Genomic DNA, 19,461 nt, shown 5'->3' with positions numbered 1-19,461 from the left:
GAAGGGAGGGAAGGCAGAAACAAAGGAAAGGCAGTCAAGAAACACTGGTGCAGCGATAAAGCAGAGTCCCAGCTCCTCCTCGAGGGATTTACTTAACAATCTGATACAAATCTCTGAGTTCTTCTGCTGGACCTAGGGGTCCCACCCAGGGGGAGGATGGTGACTTCAGGTCTGCCCAAGCAGACCCCAGAGTGGAGGGAACCAGAAGGTTGATGCCTGAGATTCCTGGAGCACCATCGTGTCACCTCCCCACCAACCAATCAGAGGAAAGTTACAGACCCTGCACTCCCCCCAACCCCGCAACCAATTTTGCCTTTAAAAACTCCTCCCTGAAAACCATCAGGGAGTTTGGGTCTTTTGAGCACAAGCAGCCCATTCTCCTTGCTTAGCCCTTGCAATAAACCTTTCACTGCTCCAAACTGTTTGGTTTGTTTAGCCTCACTGTGCATTGGGCACACGAACTTGGGTTCGACAACAGGGTCGTGATACCAGCGTGGCACCTGGCATTTGCTCACAAACTGTTACTTTCCTTTTCTCCTTTCTTTCCTCCTACTATGCGCCAGGCACCATGCTAGGAGCCAAGGGTCTGGATCAGTAAGGTACAGCACCTGCCCTCAGGAAGCCCAGGCTAGACGGGGAGACACATGCACAACTACTATCAGAATGGGACAGTGCTATATTAGTGTGATGACGGTGAAAATAATAAAAATGACAATGGTGTTTCCCCAGCACTGACAATGTGCCAGGCCCTCTCCACGGAGCAGCTCACTTCACTCTCACAACCATCCTGAGAGGTGGATGCTGGTATAACCCCCATTCCACCCAGGAAGGAGCAGAGGCTCAGAGCCCAAAGGCAGACAGTGAGGGAGCCTGCAGAGCTAGGGTGATGGGAGGGCACAAAAGCAATGGCTGGATCTGAAGGGGTCAGAGAAAGCCTCAGGGAGGAGGTGACGATGCCCGGGGCTTTGAAGGATGCACCGGCAGCAGGCAGAGGGAGCAGCAAGCACAAAGGGGTGTAGGTGGGTGGCTGGGAACTTTGTGAGTTGAGAGACACTCACCCCTGATTAACACCGTCAGGACCCACTGTGCTCAGGGCTGCCAACTGGACAGGACTCTACTCTCAACAGAGAGATAGAGTTGGCAGGCTTGAGAAGAGATTATTTCACCCCTGCAGTTTACAGAAATGCAAGCAGCTAATACTAGGTCATTAGTAATAGTAATCACAGCCAATCAGGGCTGTTGCCATCTCTTTATCAAAAAAAGAAAAGAAAAAAGAAAAGAAAAGAAAAAAGGAATACTGAGGGTATTAACTCAAATGGCAGACATTCTTCATTTAATCCTACTTTTAGAGCTTCTTCAGCTTCGGTTCAGATATCAGGGGCTCAGGGCAGTTCATCTCAGCTTTCCTGTCACTTCACTGGGGTCCTTGGGTGAGTGCTAGTCTCTACCTCCTCTCTCTGGGCCTCAGTCTCCTGTATAAAATGAAGGGGATGGGCTAGAACAGAGGGTTTTAATGTGTGGTTTCCAATCCAGTGGCCATCTCAGATCTACAGGGTCACGAACTCTGGGGATGGGGTCCAGCCTTCGATGCTTTAACAAGTCTTCCAGGGGATTCTGATGAGAGCCCTGGGTCACAAGAGCCCCAGGGTAAGGACTGTTCCTGCAGTAATACTTGCTCTGTGCTCTAAGGTATTAAGGGTTAGTAACTCTTTGGACTGAGTTATCTCTTGCCCAAGACAGGCAACCTTTCAGAGTAAGAAAAGAAACTCTTTTCTTTGACCATCTAAAGCCCAGAGTCCAGACGAGTTTTTCTAGAGAGGCTCAGGCACATGTGGCTGACTGTGAAAGCCAGAATTTTTTTGGGCGGGGAGGGGTAGGAAGTCTCAAACTTGGCATGTGATGAAAGCAGTGGTATCTGCAGCTAGAGAAATAAAGATGAGAGACAAGCTGCCTTCTCTTTTCAGCTCCAAAACAACGACTCACCTGTGCATGTGTGTGTGTGTGTGTGTGTGTGTGTGTGTGTGTGTGTGTGTAGTAGGTGGGGCAGGGAGGTGGCCCTGAGAGGTACAGCTTCCCCTCTCTCATCCAGGAGCTTCCTGGTGTGTAAATTCTCTACTGACAGCCTCCTCTTGAAGACATTTCATTACAAAACCTCAGAAGAGCCGCAAATGGCCACGAGGGCGATTTCAACAGAGCTGGGTCAACAGACTTAAGCGAGGTTTGGCTTCCAAGATAGTAAGAATGGAAAGAATATCTTGTCTAAAAGATCCAATTTTCCCAGTTTGAACTTAAGGCTAAAAACCGTCAAAAAGTTGGAGAGAGTTTCACAGTACTGCCCTGGGCTTCTTCATGCAAGGAGGCACACCCAGACTGCCCTGGAGAAGTGTTAGCGGTTTGGGCCACGGCCTGTGGGTCCTCTCTGCGTTGGTGGGCAGAAATGAGTGCCTATGAGACCAACTGTCCAGCCATTTTCAGGAATTCGAGACCCTCACTTGGCAGTGTCTCAGTAACAATAATAAATATTACCACTTTCTTTTATATAGCATCGGCCACGTGCCAGGCGCTAAGTCCTTTACATTTATTAACGAGTTTAACCTACACAACAACCTCACGGAGGTCGGGATCATTATTATCCCCTAATCACAGGTGAGGAATCCTCCCTACAGAGGCAACGTCACAGAACTAATAAGTCTCCCGTCAATAGGGGGCGAGAGATGCAGGAGATCTGGGCTCTGAGTGAGTCTGTGTCTCTGCCACAGGGCTTGGCCATCCCCTCTACTGAGAAATGAGGGAGACCGAATCAGGTGGTTTCTAAGATCACTCCCAGCTCAGAGTCTGCGACTCCATGCGGTCCATCTGATGCCGGTTGGTGAGGGCGGCCAAGGCCGGCACGTCCTGAAGCTTTGGCCTGGCTTCCTCATGGAACGGGTTCCTCAGCGTCTAGCCCCGGCCCGGGGGAGGCAGGGCTCCCTGTCCCCCTCCCAGCAAGACGCCAACCCAGCCGCCAAGCCCTTGTCTCCTGGTCCTGGAGAATGGACTTCCAGCCCTTCTCAGGTATCCGTGTCCGCAGCGCCGAGTAAGCCAGGAATGAGACGGCAAGGGCCCAGGCGGCGCGACCTGCGCCGGGGAGGCGACGAGAGAAACATTCGAGGGGCCCATGGACTGCAAAACCACGCAGTCCCTTTAACCCCCCAAACTTTCTCCCTTGATTAGCGACCCTAGCAGCCGCACATTGGCTGAGTCGCGGCCGCCAGGACCCGCCTTCTCTCTTTATCTATTGGTTGCTGTCGGTATCCATCACAAGCCGAGGCTTCTTAGTGGACCTCGGCTTTTGTCAATCAAAGCAGGCGGGCGGCTGGGCGGGGCCAGGTCAGGCAGAGACACTCCAACCTCGTTCCTCTCCCTGCCTCCCTCAGGTGTGTAACTGGGGACCTGGAGGCGCGCCGGGGGGCCGGTGCCGGGCGCGGAACCCTGCGCTGGGGCTGGGCCGGGCCCAGGGGACTTACCGATGCGCTGTCCCACCGGAGAGCTGAACGGGTTCCCCAGGAGAAAGTCCATCGCCACGGCTGCCGCTGCCGCTGCCACTGCCACTGCCACCAAGCCGGGGAATCAGCTGACAGCAACCGCGAGCGCCGGACCCGTCACGTGACGCGCCGGACGGTCCTCGAGGAGGCGCGGCTGGGGCGGGGCAGAGGGAGTCTGGAGCCGGCCGCAGGCCCCGCCCCTGACATGGAGGGTCGGCGCCTCGAGGCGGAGGACGATGACCTCACTGCGGTTTACTCGGCGTCGGTGGACGTCACGCACGACGTCGGGCGGCTGCGGGCCTGCGGCGCTTGGGTCTAAGCCACATCCTTCACGTCTTTTTAAGGATTAGGGGCGTTGTCTTTGATCTCTACACACCCAGAAAACCCAGTCTTAGACCAGGGAAATGACTTGGGTAAGGTTACCCGGTAAGCTGAGACTCCAGCTCTCGCTCTTAGTTTTAGCCTCTAGGACCTCACTATGACTACACACCCACTGCTGGGTTTGACAGCCTCTCTGGCCTGTTGTCTCCCTGCCCAGAGAAGACTCTTCCTATTTGAGATCGAGGTCTCCCGGCTGCAAAATGTATCCTGTTTGCAGCCCAGATTCCGTTACCTCAAAATAGGAGGGAAGGGCCAAGGGTTTTGCGGCACCTTGACACTGAGAGCCAACTCAGTGAATTGCAGCTAGGGACGGGCTAGAGCCCAGGGTGGTAGAAAGCACACAGATGTCACGAGTGGGTCCTGGGACCCATCTCAGCCATTCATTTACTGTGTGATTCAAACAGCGGGCTTCCATTTTCTCTGGATTCTGGAATTAGGTCAAGGACCTTTCTTTTTTTAGGTCACTGGCTCCTTTGAGAAAGTGTAGAAAGCAGCGGAGCCTTTCTGAAGAAAAAAGGCAGAGATACAATTTGACCTCAGGGAGTTTCTGGGGTCCCTGAGGTGCAGCAGTGGACCCCAAGCTAAAAATTAAGAATCTCAAAGGCTGTTCGCAGCTTTGTAATTCTAATATCTTCAACCTTCTCGTGTGCTGTGTTTCAGCTATGTCATCTACTCATTAGATACCAATATTAGATCTATTGGTTATTTTTTTTTGCTTCTAATGACATGCACTCCAAAAGATACAATAACCACTGCTTTGGTAGTTTGGGTTACTGCTGGATGCTTCAGTATTTTTTGGGCATATCTGTGAATTTTAAATTTGAAAGGCTAGTAAATTGCAGAAATTTAGGACGATAGAAAACGTGAATTAGATCTTAATCACTTCCGTTAATCTGAGCAGTCATAGGGGCTGACATCTTTACCGTACAACATAAAAGCTTTATGGACGTCATGTACTTCTGTGCTTTGAAGTGTTTTAATAATGCTCATGAGACCTGTTAATACATGCCCATACCCCCAGTAGTCTAGATGCTCTTTGAGGGCTGGGATGCTATGTCCATTTCTCTCACTGTTGTGCAGCACAGTGACTAACGCATGAAAATCTAAATCAATCTACCTTTCTGTAATGGTATTTGGACTATAAGGGGAGATGTACACTTAAGATGATCTTCATGTCAGGTACCTTCCATGTTTTTCTTCATTTAAACATATTGCTTGGTTGTATGGAATATATTTAGCATGATTTTCCATTGGATTCTTCCATTAACAACCTTTAACACCATGTTGGGTGGTGATTTAACCAGAAGTTCTTGCCTTCTTGCACCACTCTGGTTTAAAGTGATTATGGGCAGGGCTTCCCTGGTGGCGCAGTGGTTGAGAGTCCGCCTGACGATGCAGGGGACACGGGTTCGTGCCCCGGTCCGGGAAGATCCCACATGCCGCGGAGCGGCTAGGCCCGTGAGCCATGGCTGCTGAGCCTGCGCGTCCGGAGCCTGTGCTCCGCAACGAGAGAGGCCACAACAGTGAGAGGCCCACATACCGCAAAAAAGCAGAGATTAAAGTGATTATGGGCAGATCTTGGCTTTCTGCCAAGAATAAAACAGCCATAAGTTTTATGCTTCATGGTAAGAAACCATATACCCCCAAACAGGGAGTGAAACCATAGCTCTATGTAAACAGAAAGCTATTTAGCTATTATATTAGAAATGGAAGTGTGTGGATTTTGTCAATACGATAGATAGGAATGTAAATTGCAAACATTAAATGTAGTACAGAACTAATTAAAACTATATGTTCAAAGTGTTTCCTAACAGGAACAAACTCATTTAGTAAAAAGTCTGTTTTAATTTTTCCTTTTAAGTGTTTTAGCAATATCAATATCAAAATGCCAGACACAAGAGAGAGGAGATATGGGGATATATGTATATGTACAGCTGATTCCCTTTGTTATAAAGCAGAAACTAACGCACCATTGTAAAGCAATTATACTCCAATAAAGATGTTAAAAATAAAAAGAAAAAAAATCTAATGCCTTCCTAAGGATAAAAATGTTTTAAGTCCTTTAAAATTGACATATTGCATAAATGTAACATAATTATATCCTTTAAGTACTTTTAGACAAAAAAATCAAGATACTTTGCCTCCAAAGCTTAAAGACAACAGGATGACAAGAAAAGTGAGGTCTGTATAGTAAAATCCAGCTAGGACAAAAGGACATTTGAACAATGAAAAGGTCTGACAGTTTTCCTACAATCACATTTGCTCAGGACTGCATATAATGGGGAAGGATTCTGATGAATTACATACACAATTTAACTTTGAAAGTGGCCTGGGGTTGAAGAGAGCCTCAGCTTTGGGGTCAACTGCACCAGTGTGTTTATTCTGGCTTTGCCATTTATGTAGCTGTATAAACTCAGGAAAAGTACTTTTCTGCATCTGTCTCCTCATTTGTAAAGGGGGATAATATTCATAAAGCCTTGGGGAGGAGTAAGTGTGATAAAATATGCCAATCACTCTAGTCGTTCAGTAATATAGCTGTCTCATTTTTGCTGCCTCTCCGTAAGAAGTGAGCCTTTCAACCAATCATAGTATTTTGCTATTTATGACTATTAACAACCTTGTGTTTGAATTGAAATTTTTACTTTGAAAGGTCTGATCTCATATATTGAATGTTCACAATACTACTAAACTTCATGTCAGGCTGGCTGGCTTCAAGGCTTGTAGACAGGGAAGTGACTAACACTATTTTACAGATTAGACTGCAGATGCCCATAAAGATTAAGTGACCTATCCAATCCAACATCACTCAGTAAGGACAGTACTGAAACACATGGTTTAGCACAAGATTTGGATGTGATTCTTATACAAGACTCATAGGTATTTCTTGAGTTAGGCCAACAATGTAATGTACAGACAATTTCATTTGCCAATGAATAGAGCTACGCTTATCAGAGCCACTGGCTTTGCAGTTTGCAAGAGAGAAGATGAGAGTCCGCAACGTAAAAGTTACTAGAAACAGAGCAAGATGTTTGTTAGGAAGATGGCTATGATCAGAAACTTGACCTCTATTCCAAACGGATTTTTTTTTAAAGAAAATTATGGTAGGATATAGTGTGAAAGGTTTAAAATTTCATAGCAACTTTCCTTAGCAACAGGGAAAAGATAGCTGACACTGGACTACAAATATTAAAAATGTGATTTTTAATAATATAAGTACAAAATTTTATTTCTTTATACAACTGTAATGGGATTTGGATCAAACAGCTAGAATTTATTTAAAAAACAAAATAAAACAATGATATAAAAATTGCAAGAAGGTCTGAATCCAAAGTTTTTCCTCTAATAGTACCAAATACCACAAGGAACAGATTATTATACAAATGTGTACAAATTTTAAATACAAATACAATAGGTTTGGATTTTAAAGGAAAACAAACAAACAAAAAGCAGGTCCTCGTCAGGACTTCATTAATGTGTACAAATGACAATGGGAGGACTGACTTCTTTCCGTACTAATCCACGTCTCCGAGGCCCTTCCTTGATACCCTGTGTCAAACAGAAAACTGACATGGGTACAGAGGAGGCGTGGGATAGGTGCTAACACACAAAATTAAACCAGGATTTCTGCTCTTCGTGATTTTGGTTCCCAAGAATTCCTGTTTCCTTCTGTTTCCCAGTTAAATTTCAAAACTGCTCTGAGGTGAGAAAGGCATTAAGCAGCCAGAATACCTTTAAGAAACACAGCCCTGTGACCACACTGGTGGGAAAAAAGGAAAGAATTAAATAGGATGCAGCAGAATTAAATAGGCTGGCGGCACTGTCCTCCAAGATCTACTTTGATGCTGCAGTGCTCCGTCCAGGCCAAGGGAAGAAAGCAGTCACCTCCGAGCTTGGTTTTGACGTGGACTCTCAAACCGAATTTAAAAACAACGCTGAAGTGCTCAACTGTTTTCTTTGGAACTGGGAAGCAAAAGCCTGGTTCTTTGGAAATAAGGGCAGCTGGGAATGGTAACATTCCTTTTTATTTACTTTCTTGACATTATTCATTTTTAAAGAACTAGAATCCCAACATAATGATTCCTTCTTGAGGCACGATACCTTAAAGTGTAGATGATTTGGAGTTTGCAGAGGAGACCAGAGGAAGGAAGGGAGGCAGAAATGACAAATCTGTATCTTCCACATGCTGTTGCTGGTGGAGGCTCTTGTTTTTAAATTATATATACAGAAATTTACAGGATAAATTAAAATCTAGGAGAGTTTTAAGAGTTAAATACACATAATTAAACACACATTCACACACGCACATAAATAACCCTACATGAGAACAGAGTACTTTTTTCGCAATTCGCTTATGTGTGGAATGCAGAACGCTGTGTATCTGCCCAGCAGGGGAGCCAATGAGATGAACCCAGGAATCAGCCTGGGCAAAGCTCACCTTCCACACCCGCCAAGCAGCTAAGCAGCAGAACTGTGAGCTAAGCTGACGCGGCCAATGGAAGATACCAGCTCTTAGTTCTGCAGACCAAATGCTCTGGGTCAGCTCACAATACAGGCCATTCAACTGGTGGCACTGACAGCTTTACCCTCTCCAGGGCTCACAAATCTCCTTGGCTCCGGCTGAGGCTGCCAATGGTACCAATGACTACAATAAGTTTTGCGACATGGACACTGGTAGAGCAGGAATTGGAATGAACCCCCTACTAAGTTAACTTAAGCCATCGCAATAACTTTCAGATGGGAACGATGTTATCACTTCCCACCTAGGTCACTTCAAGTTGAAAAGCTTTGTACTTTCAGTTAACTGACATCCTCCCATAATCTTTCCCATTACATTTCAGACTGTAAGACAGGTAAGGCAAATGGTCAGTGATGGGTCTGGAGGTACAACTGAGTTTGGAAAAAAATCACATTTTAGCTGACCTTAAAGCGATGCACTTGGCATCCAGAACAAGCCCCCAGCCCCCAAGTTACACTGATTTTTAAGGCAGATTTATCCACCACAGTAGAAGAATCCCAAGCCCATATTCACGCCAAGGTTTCCTCTTGGCTAAACCTTTGCCATTTCATAAAATTATTAAAAGCAAAGTAGTTACAGTCCTATGTATATATTATACATTATATATATAGATATATATATATATGCATATATATAAAAATTTAAAACCTACACCCAGATGCCAGTGAAGGGATCTGGAACAGTCACATATACACAAGCCAGCAACAGGCAGGATAAGGTTTCTGTCCCAGGAGTCTTTGCTGTCACAGTCCAGGCATGATGTAAGCAATGTTGTCTAGTGTGTTTGACTGCAAAACAAAGGAAAAAGGTTCAGCTGAAGAGTATTTTACCTTAGTTCCCTGAGACATATTTCTTTATTCAAGGGAGAGAGATGAGAAAGAAAATCTAGAGTTAGAGAAAACAGGGAGAGAGAAGATGTCACGCCGTTGTCTGTTATGCTGGGAGCTTTTCTGCTGGCTTCTCCCGTTAACCCTAGTAAAATAGAGGCAGGAGACTCCTGTACTTTCTTTGTCTCTGGAAGAGCAAACAGGCAACACAGGAGGTGCAGTACCTTAAGGGCTACAACGCTTCCCTCCAAAGGAGAGAAATCTTAGGAAACGGCATGTTTGCTGTTTCACTGAAGGCCTGGCAGGCATTCAACACTCAGTGTCATGTTCACGGGGCGACAGCCTATGGCAACGCTGTATCCAGGAAGCCTTATGGGCTTGTGCTTCACAGGGCTCATGAAGGCAGGGCCTCTCTGGCTCCCAAGGGGTCTGGCCCCCAAATCCCAGGAAACAAGGAAACTCACCAAGACCTGTTTGGGACAGCCATTCAACTCAGGTAGTTGTGTGGTCAGACACGCCAAGGGGCCAAGCGCACAGATGATGGAATCCAGAAGCACTGACAAACTGCCGGACACAGCAACCATGCCCTGAAAAGGAGAGCGTGACAGGAGAGGACTGAAGCTTGACTCACACTCCTGAGGCTCCCTCCAGGCTCTGGGTGAGTTCCTTGCACGGTTCTTTAAGTCCTGGGTGGTTCTATGAAACTTGTGGCAGAAATGGAAGGTCTCTGCTTTGATAAGAATACATTCCCAGGTTTCCTTTCTATATTCCTAATCCACTGTACTCTCTGTGAGACCTTAGGTTAGTCACTTAGGAACAGTAGGAAAAAAACCCCAAAAAACCTATATCGAAAAATCGTAAAAAATGCCTCATCTATTCTGGAGACCTGCTGGGAAGATTTGTGGAGATCATGTATGCAAAAGTATTTTTCTTATGAACTCCACAAATATAGCTCAAATGTGATAACCATGAGAATTCTACACATTAACATTTAACACAAACACACACACACACACTTCACATATGTGGCTTTTTTGATAGTGGATGATACCACTTTTCTGTTCTTTTTAAAATTTAACTTATAAAATGCATATTGTTTATATCTCTGTGATTCAAAGACATAGCAAATAAGATTGCTTGCTACAAATAATGCTGCCCAGCTCTTGTATAATCTGCTTCAACCAGAAGTACTGTGAGGATATGTCACCTAGGAAGGCAGCACAGAAGCGTCCTTCAGAGAATGAGCTCTGGGCTTGAGATGCGGGGTTGAGAACCTGGCTATATCCCACTCACCGAGAGGGGCAAGCGGCTTTCTATACTGTGCCTGAAAAACACAGTACTGACAGCATCTGTAGCACGGAGTGGATTAAGTGAGACAACAGACATCAAGTACCTGGGGTGGCGCCTGGCACCTGGGAAGTGCTCAGAAAGTATCAATAATGATTACTACTATTACCAACATCTTCATCTCCAAAACTGCCTTTCTGGCTGCCTGCTAGGGCTTTCATTTTGGATATTTCTCAATCTCAACATACGGTAAAGAGAAATAACCTACCCTTCCTCCTAGCATCCCTTCCTCTGCTAAAATCACCACCATTCACACATCTGCCCAGTCTCAAGGCCTTGCCACCGTTGACTTTTCTTTCCCTTCATTCTCCTTGTCCAATGTCTCCCCCCACTTCCAAGGCAGGCAGCAAAGGGTTAAAAGCATGGACCCTGAGGTCATACCACCAAACTCAAGGCTCTGTTTCAGCACTTATGGGCTAAACTCTAGAGAAAGTTCCTTAACCTAAGTCTGTTTTTCCTTCTATAAAATAAGGGAACACAAATTTTGTTTCACGAAGTTGCAGTGTGAATTAAAGGAAAGGATCCATGTACAGCACTCTGAACCAAAGCTGCCTGAGTGAGCATTCAACGGAAGACAGCAATTAGGAATATTATTCCATACTTTTGCCCTACAGTTAATGATAGCTAATATTTTATGTTCGACTCTCCCAATAAGCAACCTGAGAGTAGGAACCAAGTCATACTCATTTTTATATCCTTCCAATAAATACTGGGGTTCTGCACAGAGTAAGCTCTCAATAAATATTTGTTAAATTCAAATCTTTGTCATGTCTAGTCTAGATTATTGTTATAACTTTTCCCTAATTCTGGTCACTTTTCACTCCCAATCTAAAATAGAAGATATTCTCAGTGAAAACCAAATGAGAGCTCTGATCATTCCTCCCTACTCAAAAAATTCCAGTAGTTCCTGAGCAGTCATTTCCCTCTGTAGTTTGGACTATGCCCTTAATATTCAGCCTTCCTCTACCCTATGCATTGGATCTTCTAGTTTTTCATCATTTTAGCAATAAACCCCTCTGGAAATAAAACGTTAAGTGGAACCCCAACATATAAAACAGCTAAAAGATCTAGTTGAAGTGGGAATGGGGGGTCTAGAGCCCCACTGGGTCTCTTTTGGCCCATCTCTGCAGAAAACTCCAGGGCCGAGAAGCAGATGTTCTCTTGGTTTACGATGTCTCTCTCCAACAGCTCCGTGATACCAAGTCCTGCTTATCCTTCCAGGTCCCACTGGAACTCCACATCCCCTTCACAGAGCCTCTCCTGACCCCCTAACTCTCTGCTCTCAAGCGCTACTGTAACTGCTTCAGGTGGCACAAAGCCGCAGAATGAGAGCAGGCTGAGAAGTGGGGCAAGCTGTGCTCGGTCACAGCGAGTTGTGTAAACTTGTAATAACGGTCAGTTAATTTCATTAGGTTTCAGGTATTCAGTCTTTAAATGAGCAAACTGTATAAATTAGTGTTCCTTAAAGTGTAGTACGTTTACTAATTTCAGGTGGCGTAGAGGTGAACATTAATTATTTGATATAAATCCATTTTGAGATATATTAGAAAAAAGATTAGAGTATCTCACTTGTGATATCGAGGACATCATTGTGAAAGCATGGATAAATTTATTTAAATAAAAATATAAATAAATCAGGAGCTTGGGATGAACATACACACACTACTATATATGACAGATAACCAACAAGGACCTACTATATAGCACAGGGAACTCTACTTAATATTCTGGGATAACCTATATGAGAAAAGAATCTAAAAAAGAATGAATATACATTTATGTGTAACTGAATCACTTTGCTGTGCACCTGAAACTAACACAACATTGTAAATCAACTATACCCCAATAAAATTAAAATTAAAAAAATACAAAGTAAATAACAGTATAAAGTGGTATGTGGAAATGGCAAAATTGTGAAGATATACACAAATGATTAAAGTCTGGGAAAAAGTGGAGTATAGGGGGAATGGGGAATTACTGCTGATGTATATGGGGTCTCTTTCGGGGGTAATGAAAATGATCTGGAATGGACAGTAGTAATGGAGCCACAAATCCGGGAATATACTAAAAGCCACTAAATTCTACATTTTAAAAGGGTAAACTTTATGGTATGTGAATTATATCGTAATAAGACTGTTCCTTATGTTAAAAAAAAGGGGACTAGAGATTCTGCAACATTCTTTCCCTTTTCTGGTCAATATGTATATGTAACTCTCCCACAGCAACCGCTCACAGAAGCTGGCTTGTTTTATTTGCTAATTATTTATCTATTCTATCTTTCCAATTAGATTGTAAGTTTCCTGAGGATACGAAATCATCATAATTTCTACTCCCCCCAGTTTTTGGAATAATGCCTAAGTACTCAACAACTATTTGTTAAACTCAATGGAAACATCAGGGAAAATCTGGAATATGGAAGGTGAAAAACACAAATCATTTAAAATTTTAACTTTTTAGGAAATGTAAGAATGTCTACATATGAAAAATAAATAAGGATCCCAGAATATTTTATTCTGGAAATACCTATATCCATTCAAATATCTGGGCCTACAAGAAAGCAGCTGTTTTGACACCTACTAAATTTTGAGAAACTAGCCAAAGAACTTAGACAAAGCTTCACCTCTTGCGGCCTTTGGCATTTTATTTGTTGAATAATAATTCAACAAATTAAGTAGTAGTAATTCAACAAGTGAGTAGTTTTATATCCCTACACTGATTTCTCAGCTTAAAGATGGCTTTAGTAATTCAGACTGATTTCTTTGCTGAAATGTCCTATTAGGACCCAGTGGAAAACTGAAATACTACACTACTTACTGAGTTAGCCAGGGAGAAATATGATTAGAAATTGCATATGGTAATAGAAATGGAACATGACAGCTTTGCAGGTTAAGTGATTTTGAAATTGAAGCTTAAAAGGACACAGATCTCCTTAGGGTACATAGGACTGTATGATTCAAGTGCAGAGAAATGAAGAGCTTGAGAACCTCAATCTCCCAGTTGCTACCTACTTTCAAAGCAGTAGAGGAACACTTAATCCCCTGTACAATCTAATCTGTCTATTGAAAACCTTGCTGGAAATGCATAGAAAAATCCAAACTCTCTTAGAAATAATAACGATCAAAGCTTCCATGGGATTTGTACTCATTTTTCCCATTGCATTTTTAAAAAATAAAAATGAGTTACAGGATTATATGTCAATTGTATCTCTGTAAAACTGGGGAAAAAAAAGTTACAGGGTAGTCTAATTTCCTTTTGTGCCATTGTTTCAATAGGACGGTATTAGTGTAAACTTTGAGAGCCAGTAGGTAGATTCCAAATCTCTAGATGTTTCTATTACCATCTCTCTTCTCTATCACTGTATCCTGAGCACCTGGCATAACCCAGCATACAGTAGTTGCTCAATGAATGTATGTGGAATGAGTAAGTGGATTCAAATTATATAAGCAACTGGAGTCATGCTGCTGGCAGTGCCCTCACCTCGGTTTCCTGCAGGCGGTGTCCAATGAGGCTCAGGGACTCTCCCAACAGCTGGAGATGAGCAGCCACGTCGATGGGCTCTGTCTCAGGGGCTTTGGCTGGCGAGGCGGGTAACAGCATGGTGGTGGGTGGGGATTTCTTTTGGGGTGACAGTACTCCTGCAGAGGAAGCTGAGAAGAGAGACAAAATAGAGAAAGCTTGCCAATATTCTTCCAGATTTTCCCTTTTTATGAGCTCTACCAGGCATTAACAAAATTATGGACTGTGGGCCAAATCTGGCTCATGACTTGTTTTTATATTGGCCTGTGAGCTAAGAATGATTTTAGATTTTTAAATGGTTGTTGTAGAAAAAACAAAGAGGAATATGTGACAGAGAATGCATATGGCCCTCAGACTTAAAATATTTACTCTCAGGGACTTCCCTGGTGGCACAGCAGTTAAGACTCCAAGCTCATGCAGGGGGCCCAGGTTCGATCCCTGGTCAGGGAACTAGATCCCACATGCATGCCACAACTAAGAGTTTGCATGCCGCAACTAATGAGCCCAAGAGCTGCAACTAAGACCCAGTGCAACCGAATAAATTTAAAAAAAAATTAAATAATAATAAAAAAATAAAATATTTACTCTCTGGCCCTTTACAGGAAAGCTTGCTGACTTCTGACTTAACATTTTCTAGGGCTTCCCTGGTGGCACAGTGGTTGAGGGTCCGCCTGCCGATGCAGGGGACACGGGTTCGTGCCGCGGTCCGGGAAGATCCCACATGCCGCGGAGCGGCTGGGCCCGTGAGCCATGGCCGCTGAGCCTACGCGCCCGGAGCCTGTGCTCCGCAGCGGGAGAGGCCACAACAGTGAGAGGCCCACGTACCGCAAAAAAACCCACAACATTTTCTAAATTTTTTTGGCAACCCTTAATATTTAGTAATAATATCTGGATATCAAGATCTGCTTCTAATATAGGCTCTTCTCCCCATTTCTTAGTGAGGAAGCAAAATTCACAGTGCTCTAGGGAAAAGAATGAAAAGAGGAGAGGGATGTGGTCACTACCTTTCACTTTCATGGAACCTTCTGAGCTGGATGCTTTTCTTTTCACAGTTGTAGCTTCTGCTTTGTTCTGTTTGTGTTGCAGATACTGAGCTTTTTGTTTCCAAATCTGCAATCAGATCAGGGCAAACAAATTTAAAAGGGCAAAAAAGTAAAAGGGAAAGCAGTCATGGAAGAGGAGAATGAAGAAAAGAAAGGGAACAGTGGAGGGGAGCAGACAGAGGGTTAATGTTAACTTTTAAGCTGGAGGGTCAGTGAACAGGCTTCAGATAGCGGTGACAGTAGTATCTTAGTAGAGGACCACGAATACCCCCCAGTGCTAATGGTCACATTGCAGCATTGATTCTATGATCACTCTAAGGTTGAAATGTAAAATCATAGAGGAAACATCTGGCTCATCCTAATGTCCATGTGGTTTAAATATTTCTTCTAACCTGCCGGTTGGAAACACCAATACTAGGATAACAATGACATGGAAAACAGAAACTAAAGATAATTGACCTGGGTGAAAAATATATGTTGTTTTCACCCAGATGAGCTGTACCTTAAAAAAGCAAGATGGTAATTCTAATGCCTAGACTACCCTCATATCATCTAATTGGAAAGTAACTGTGATTCAAATATGACTATTTATCATTGTCTTATTAGCTTTTTGACAGGAAGGTTTATTATTTGGTAATGGTTGATGAGGATGATGACCTGGAACCTACTTACCTAGTAAACATTGTCCCATGTTTTTATTATTTGCTGTGACTATCAGGTGGACCACTTTCCTCAGTTCTCAGACCACAGCTGACTAGTAGGTGTTTGTGGTCAAGGTCTCTGACTTTAGATTCTCTTTTAACACGACTCATTGCCCAAGTTACATCATCTTTTGGCTCAAATGTCAGGTTGGTGGGAAAAAATTAGATGAGGTTAGAAGACAGCCTCCCTGCAGCTAAATCCTCATGTAGAGTGAACTGGCGCCAACTACTTTATTGTCCTCTGCTAAACCATTTGCCACTGTTTGGGATGGTGTGTCGGAGGATCACACATTTTGGAAGGCATAAATCAATGTGTCCGTTGTAAACTGTACTTACCAGTTTGTCCTTCTCTGGCAATTGCTTCCACACCTCAGCCAGTTTTTTGCTCAGTTCCCCAAAATCTAGCATAAAAGAGTAAAAAAAAAAATAAAAAACAGAAACAACCCAAAACAGTAAAGGTTTAACCATAAACAAAACAGACTACTGATAGGAGCAAAAACTAGGAAAAGGGTCTTGAAGATCAGATTTAAATAGCACAAGAGTCTTTCAGAAAACCAAACCAAACCCCATCACTTTCCTTGATTCTTTTCTGGAAGGAAGGGGTTGTTTTGGTGGCCATGAGACAGGCTCAAATTCTCACATGTCTACTCTCTAAGGACTTATTCCTTAAGCATCTTTCTGGTGTCTTTTAATTTGATTCCACGGAACAGGGCTTATCTACTTAAGTTAGAGAAAATATGTTATGGAGAATTTGACTGATTAAGAGATGTTAGAGTTTTACCGAATTTCTGAGAGCTCAGAGACAAAGAAGAATTTCCCTAGAGCAGCTCGGAAGCGATCTGCCAGACGTGTAATGCTGTGCTTCCACATGTAGAGCGAGGTCGTGCTGTATAAAGCACATCTGTGTCTTTCACGGTGCTTCAGTGTGCCTCACAACAAGCCTGGTGAGCAGGCTGGGAAGCTAGTTCACACATTGGGCAAATGAGATGTGCAGAGGGTGCGTGACTTGTCTAAGGCCTGAGGTGTAGTGTGCTTCTCACCTCACTAACTTCCATATAGAGACAAATATGAACAATGTAATATGTCATCTCACTCCGACTCTATACTGAGGGCAGTTTAAGGAAAAGGTCAACTGTAGAACCTTGGAAAGAAACAACTGCGTATTTATGTACTGTGCTTTATGGACGGGGTGACCTAAGACAAAATCTACAGTGACTTGCACAACTGAGGGAAGAAATGAGATTTGTGTTCTTTTCATACTATGGGAATAAGTTTGCCTGCTGACTGGATTAACTGCACTGCTTCAGGGACACAGATGGAAAGTAAAAGCACTAAAGATGAGAAATGTTCTTACCTATGCCTGGATGGTCAGCCACAATGGTTACACGATACTCCTTACAGAACACCTGGTAGGCCGACATGTTCTTCTTTTTTGGCTAGTACCACATAAAAATAGAACAGAGTTAAGACTTAATTAGAACACAGGTTGAGCAACCTTGCATCTATGGGAACAAAACAAAAAAGATACCTGCACTTTTCCATCAAGAGTGCTAAATTACTAACCAGCTTTCCTAAACACGATAATTAATTTTTAATCCATGTTACTTATGACTCAGAGATGAGTATCAGTTTTACTTTAGAAGGTAAAATCCACATGCTAAATTAGTTTTAGATTTTTCAGGTTGTTGCAGCTTCTTGATAATTATTTGTAATGCTCTTCATCCTTTCTACAAATGTTACATATTTCGGTTAGAATTAAGTGCTAAGAAAATCTTTACTTCTCCTTGGGTGTCTAGTTTTCATCTTCTTTGAAAATAAGAACCACATAATTTCCCTTTGCTTTGGGGCCAGAAAATCAAGAGCTAAATTTTGTTCATATTGTTCCTCTGGTTTTGATTTCTAATCTTAAAATTTTCCTGATCCTGCTTTGACCGTCACTTGTAGTTTATCGTTATTTTATTATTCACATTCTTGTGGTCCAAGGTGAGAAGTAAATAACTGAAGACAATTCTTTGGTACTTAACGTAAGATGAACCTCTTTCACTTCAACAAACTGCTTTGTACTACCTGAAATATGTTTATTCTTCACTTATGACAATTCCAAAAGCAATGCATGATTTTTGAGAAACAAAAACAAAATGAGCTTTCAAAACCAGTTCAATGAGGGATATATAAAACAAAAGATACTATATATTACTATGCATCCCATTTTACAATTATCCATAGACTCAGGAGAAAAGAGCTTTCCTACCTGAAAAGGTGCATTAGATAGCACCTGTTCAAATCTCTCATTTTGAGGATGAGAAAGGAAACTTAGAAAAATAGTGACTTCCCTGGGTCCTGCAGCTATGCCAGTTATAACACGAGAATGGCTACAGCCTAGCCTGACCTCCAGGGCTATGCATTATGGGCCAAAGAAAAAAAATATGTTGTAACAGAAAAAATTACTTTTCAAAAGAAAAGATTATCCGTTTGTAACCATTATCTAATAAACTGAGATGTCTTCAGTCTGGCTTTCCTTACAACCTCATCTGTAAGTGTCAAAACATGATGATCAGTCCTCCATCGCCTCCCAAGATAGTCCTTTTGGTCCTGCACTTATAATGACATTAACGGTTGGTTGGTGCTTTAAAAGCTACCGGAAACTTCTGTTTGCCTCAAGAATCTGATTTTACAACCAAAACAAACCAACAAACACAGTCCTGTCTTGTGACTTCAGAGTTGCACCTTGTTTTTAAATGAAGCCTGATCACACACTTTATTCACCTTAGTTCTTTTTTAAAAAAAATTATTTATTTATTTTTGTTTGCATTGGGTCTTCGTTGCTGCGCACGGGCTTTCTCTAGTTGTGGTGAGTGAGGGCTACTCTTCATTGCGGTGCACGGGCTTCTCACTGTGGTGGCTTCTCTTGCTGCAGAACACGGGCTCAAGGCGTGCAGGCTTCAGTAGTTGTGGCACGTGGGCTCAGTAGTTGTGGCTCGCGGGCTCTAGCGCGCAGGCTCAGTAGTTGTGGTGCACGGGCTTAGCTGCTCCACGGCATGTGGGATCTTCTTGGAACAGGGCTTGAACCTGTGTCCCCTGAACTGGCAGGTGGATTCTTAACCACTGCATCACCAGGGAAGCCCTCACCTTAGTTCTTAATGTTGTTTTCATAAAACAACTATCCTCAAAGGCCAAAGACTAGCCAAAACTTATGACAGTAAAGAAGCTGTGTGATGTCTCAGACTTCAATTCCAAAAGGAATTCTGAAACCATTTTTGAAGAATGGAAACAACCCTGAAATGTCTTCCAAAGTAAACTGCTTTGAATGAGATAGCACTTCTCTGGCTATGAAAATTATGCCATGTTTGTTATAAATTTAGCTTCAAAAATTTTAGACTAATCTTTTAAAAACAGCTTATTCATAGGCCTGACATTTGGCCATAAAATAAAACCTGCAAGGAGTTTTAACAATGTTTTCTCAAACATGATATAAAACTATGAAAAGTCAATGCTCTCTATTCCACAAGGTTATCTACAGCTATAACATAAAATTGAACCTACCTTTAAAAAATTAATCGCAACTCTTACCCAATATGTTAGATCTAAATCCACACAGTGAAGAAA

At 43.0% G+C, this 19,461-nt stretch overlaps 2 protein-coding genes across 3 annotated transcripts in view; both read right to left on the bottom strand.

Moving 5' to 3' along the window:
• The window catches only part of TOM1 (target of myb1 membrane trafficking protein), a 45,543-nt gene extending 41,915 nt beyond the window's left edge, over positions 1 to 3,628 (bottom strand). The window contains exon 1 of the mRNA XM_082665131.1: positions 3,507 to 3,628. Coding sequence (XP_082521257.1) covers positions 3,507 to 3,558 — 52 coding nt within the window. The 5' untranslated portion in view covers positions 3,559 to 3,628. The remainder of the gene's footprint in view (positions 1 to 3,506) is intronic.
• A 3,469-nt stretch (positions 3,629 to 7,097) lies between these two features.
• Positions 7,098 to 19,461, bottom strand: part of HMGXB4 (HMG-box containing 4) — a 31,656-nt gene continuing 19,292 nt past the window's right edge. For both annotated transcript variants that reach the window (XM_082666680.1, XM_082666681.1), the window contains 6 exons: positions 17,210 to 17,291; positions 16,192 to 16,256; positions 15,116 to 15,221; positions 14,073 to 14,242; positions 9,713 to 9,835; positions 7,098 to 9,209 (listed from right to left, as the gene is read on the bottom strand). In XM_082666680.1, coding sequence (XP_082522806.1) covers positions 9,165 to 9,209; positions 9,713 to 9,835; positions 14,073 to 14,242; positions 15,116 to 15,221; positions 16,192 to 16,256; positions 17,210 to 17,291 — 591 coding nt within the window. In that variant the 3' untranslated portion in view covers positions 7,098 to 9,164. The remainder of the gene's footprint in view (positions 9,210 to 9,712; positions 9,836 to 14,072; positions 14,243 to 15,115; positions 15,222 to 16,191; positions 16,257 to 17,209; positions 17,292 to 19,461) is intronic.

This window comes from Grampus griseus, assembly GCF_964374135.1.
Source record: "Grampus griseus genome assembly, chromosome: 11".
Classification (NCBI taxonomy): domain Eukaryota; kingdom Metazoa; phylum Chordata; class Mammalia; order Artiodactyla; family Delphinidae; genus Grampus; species Grampus griseus.
This window is presented reverse-complemented; position numbering and strand designations above follow the sequence as displayed.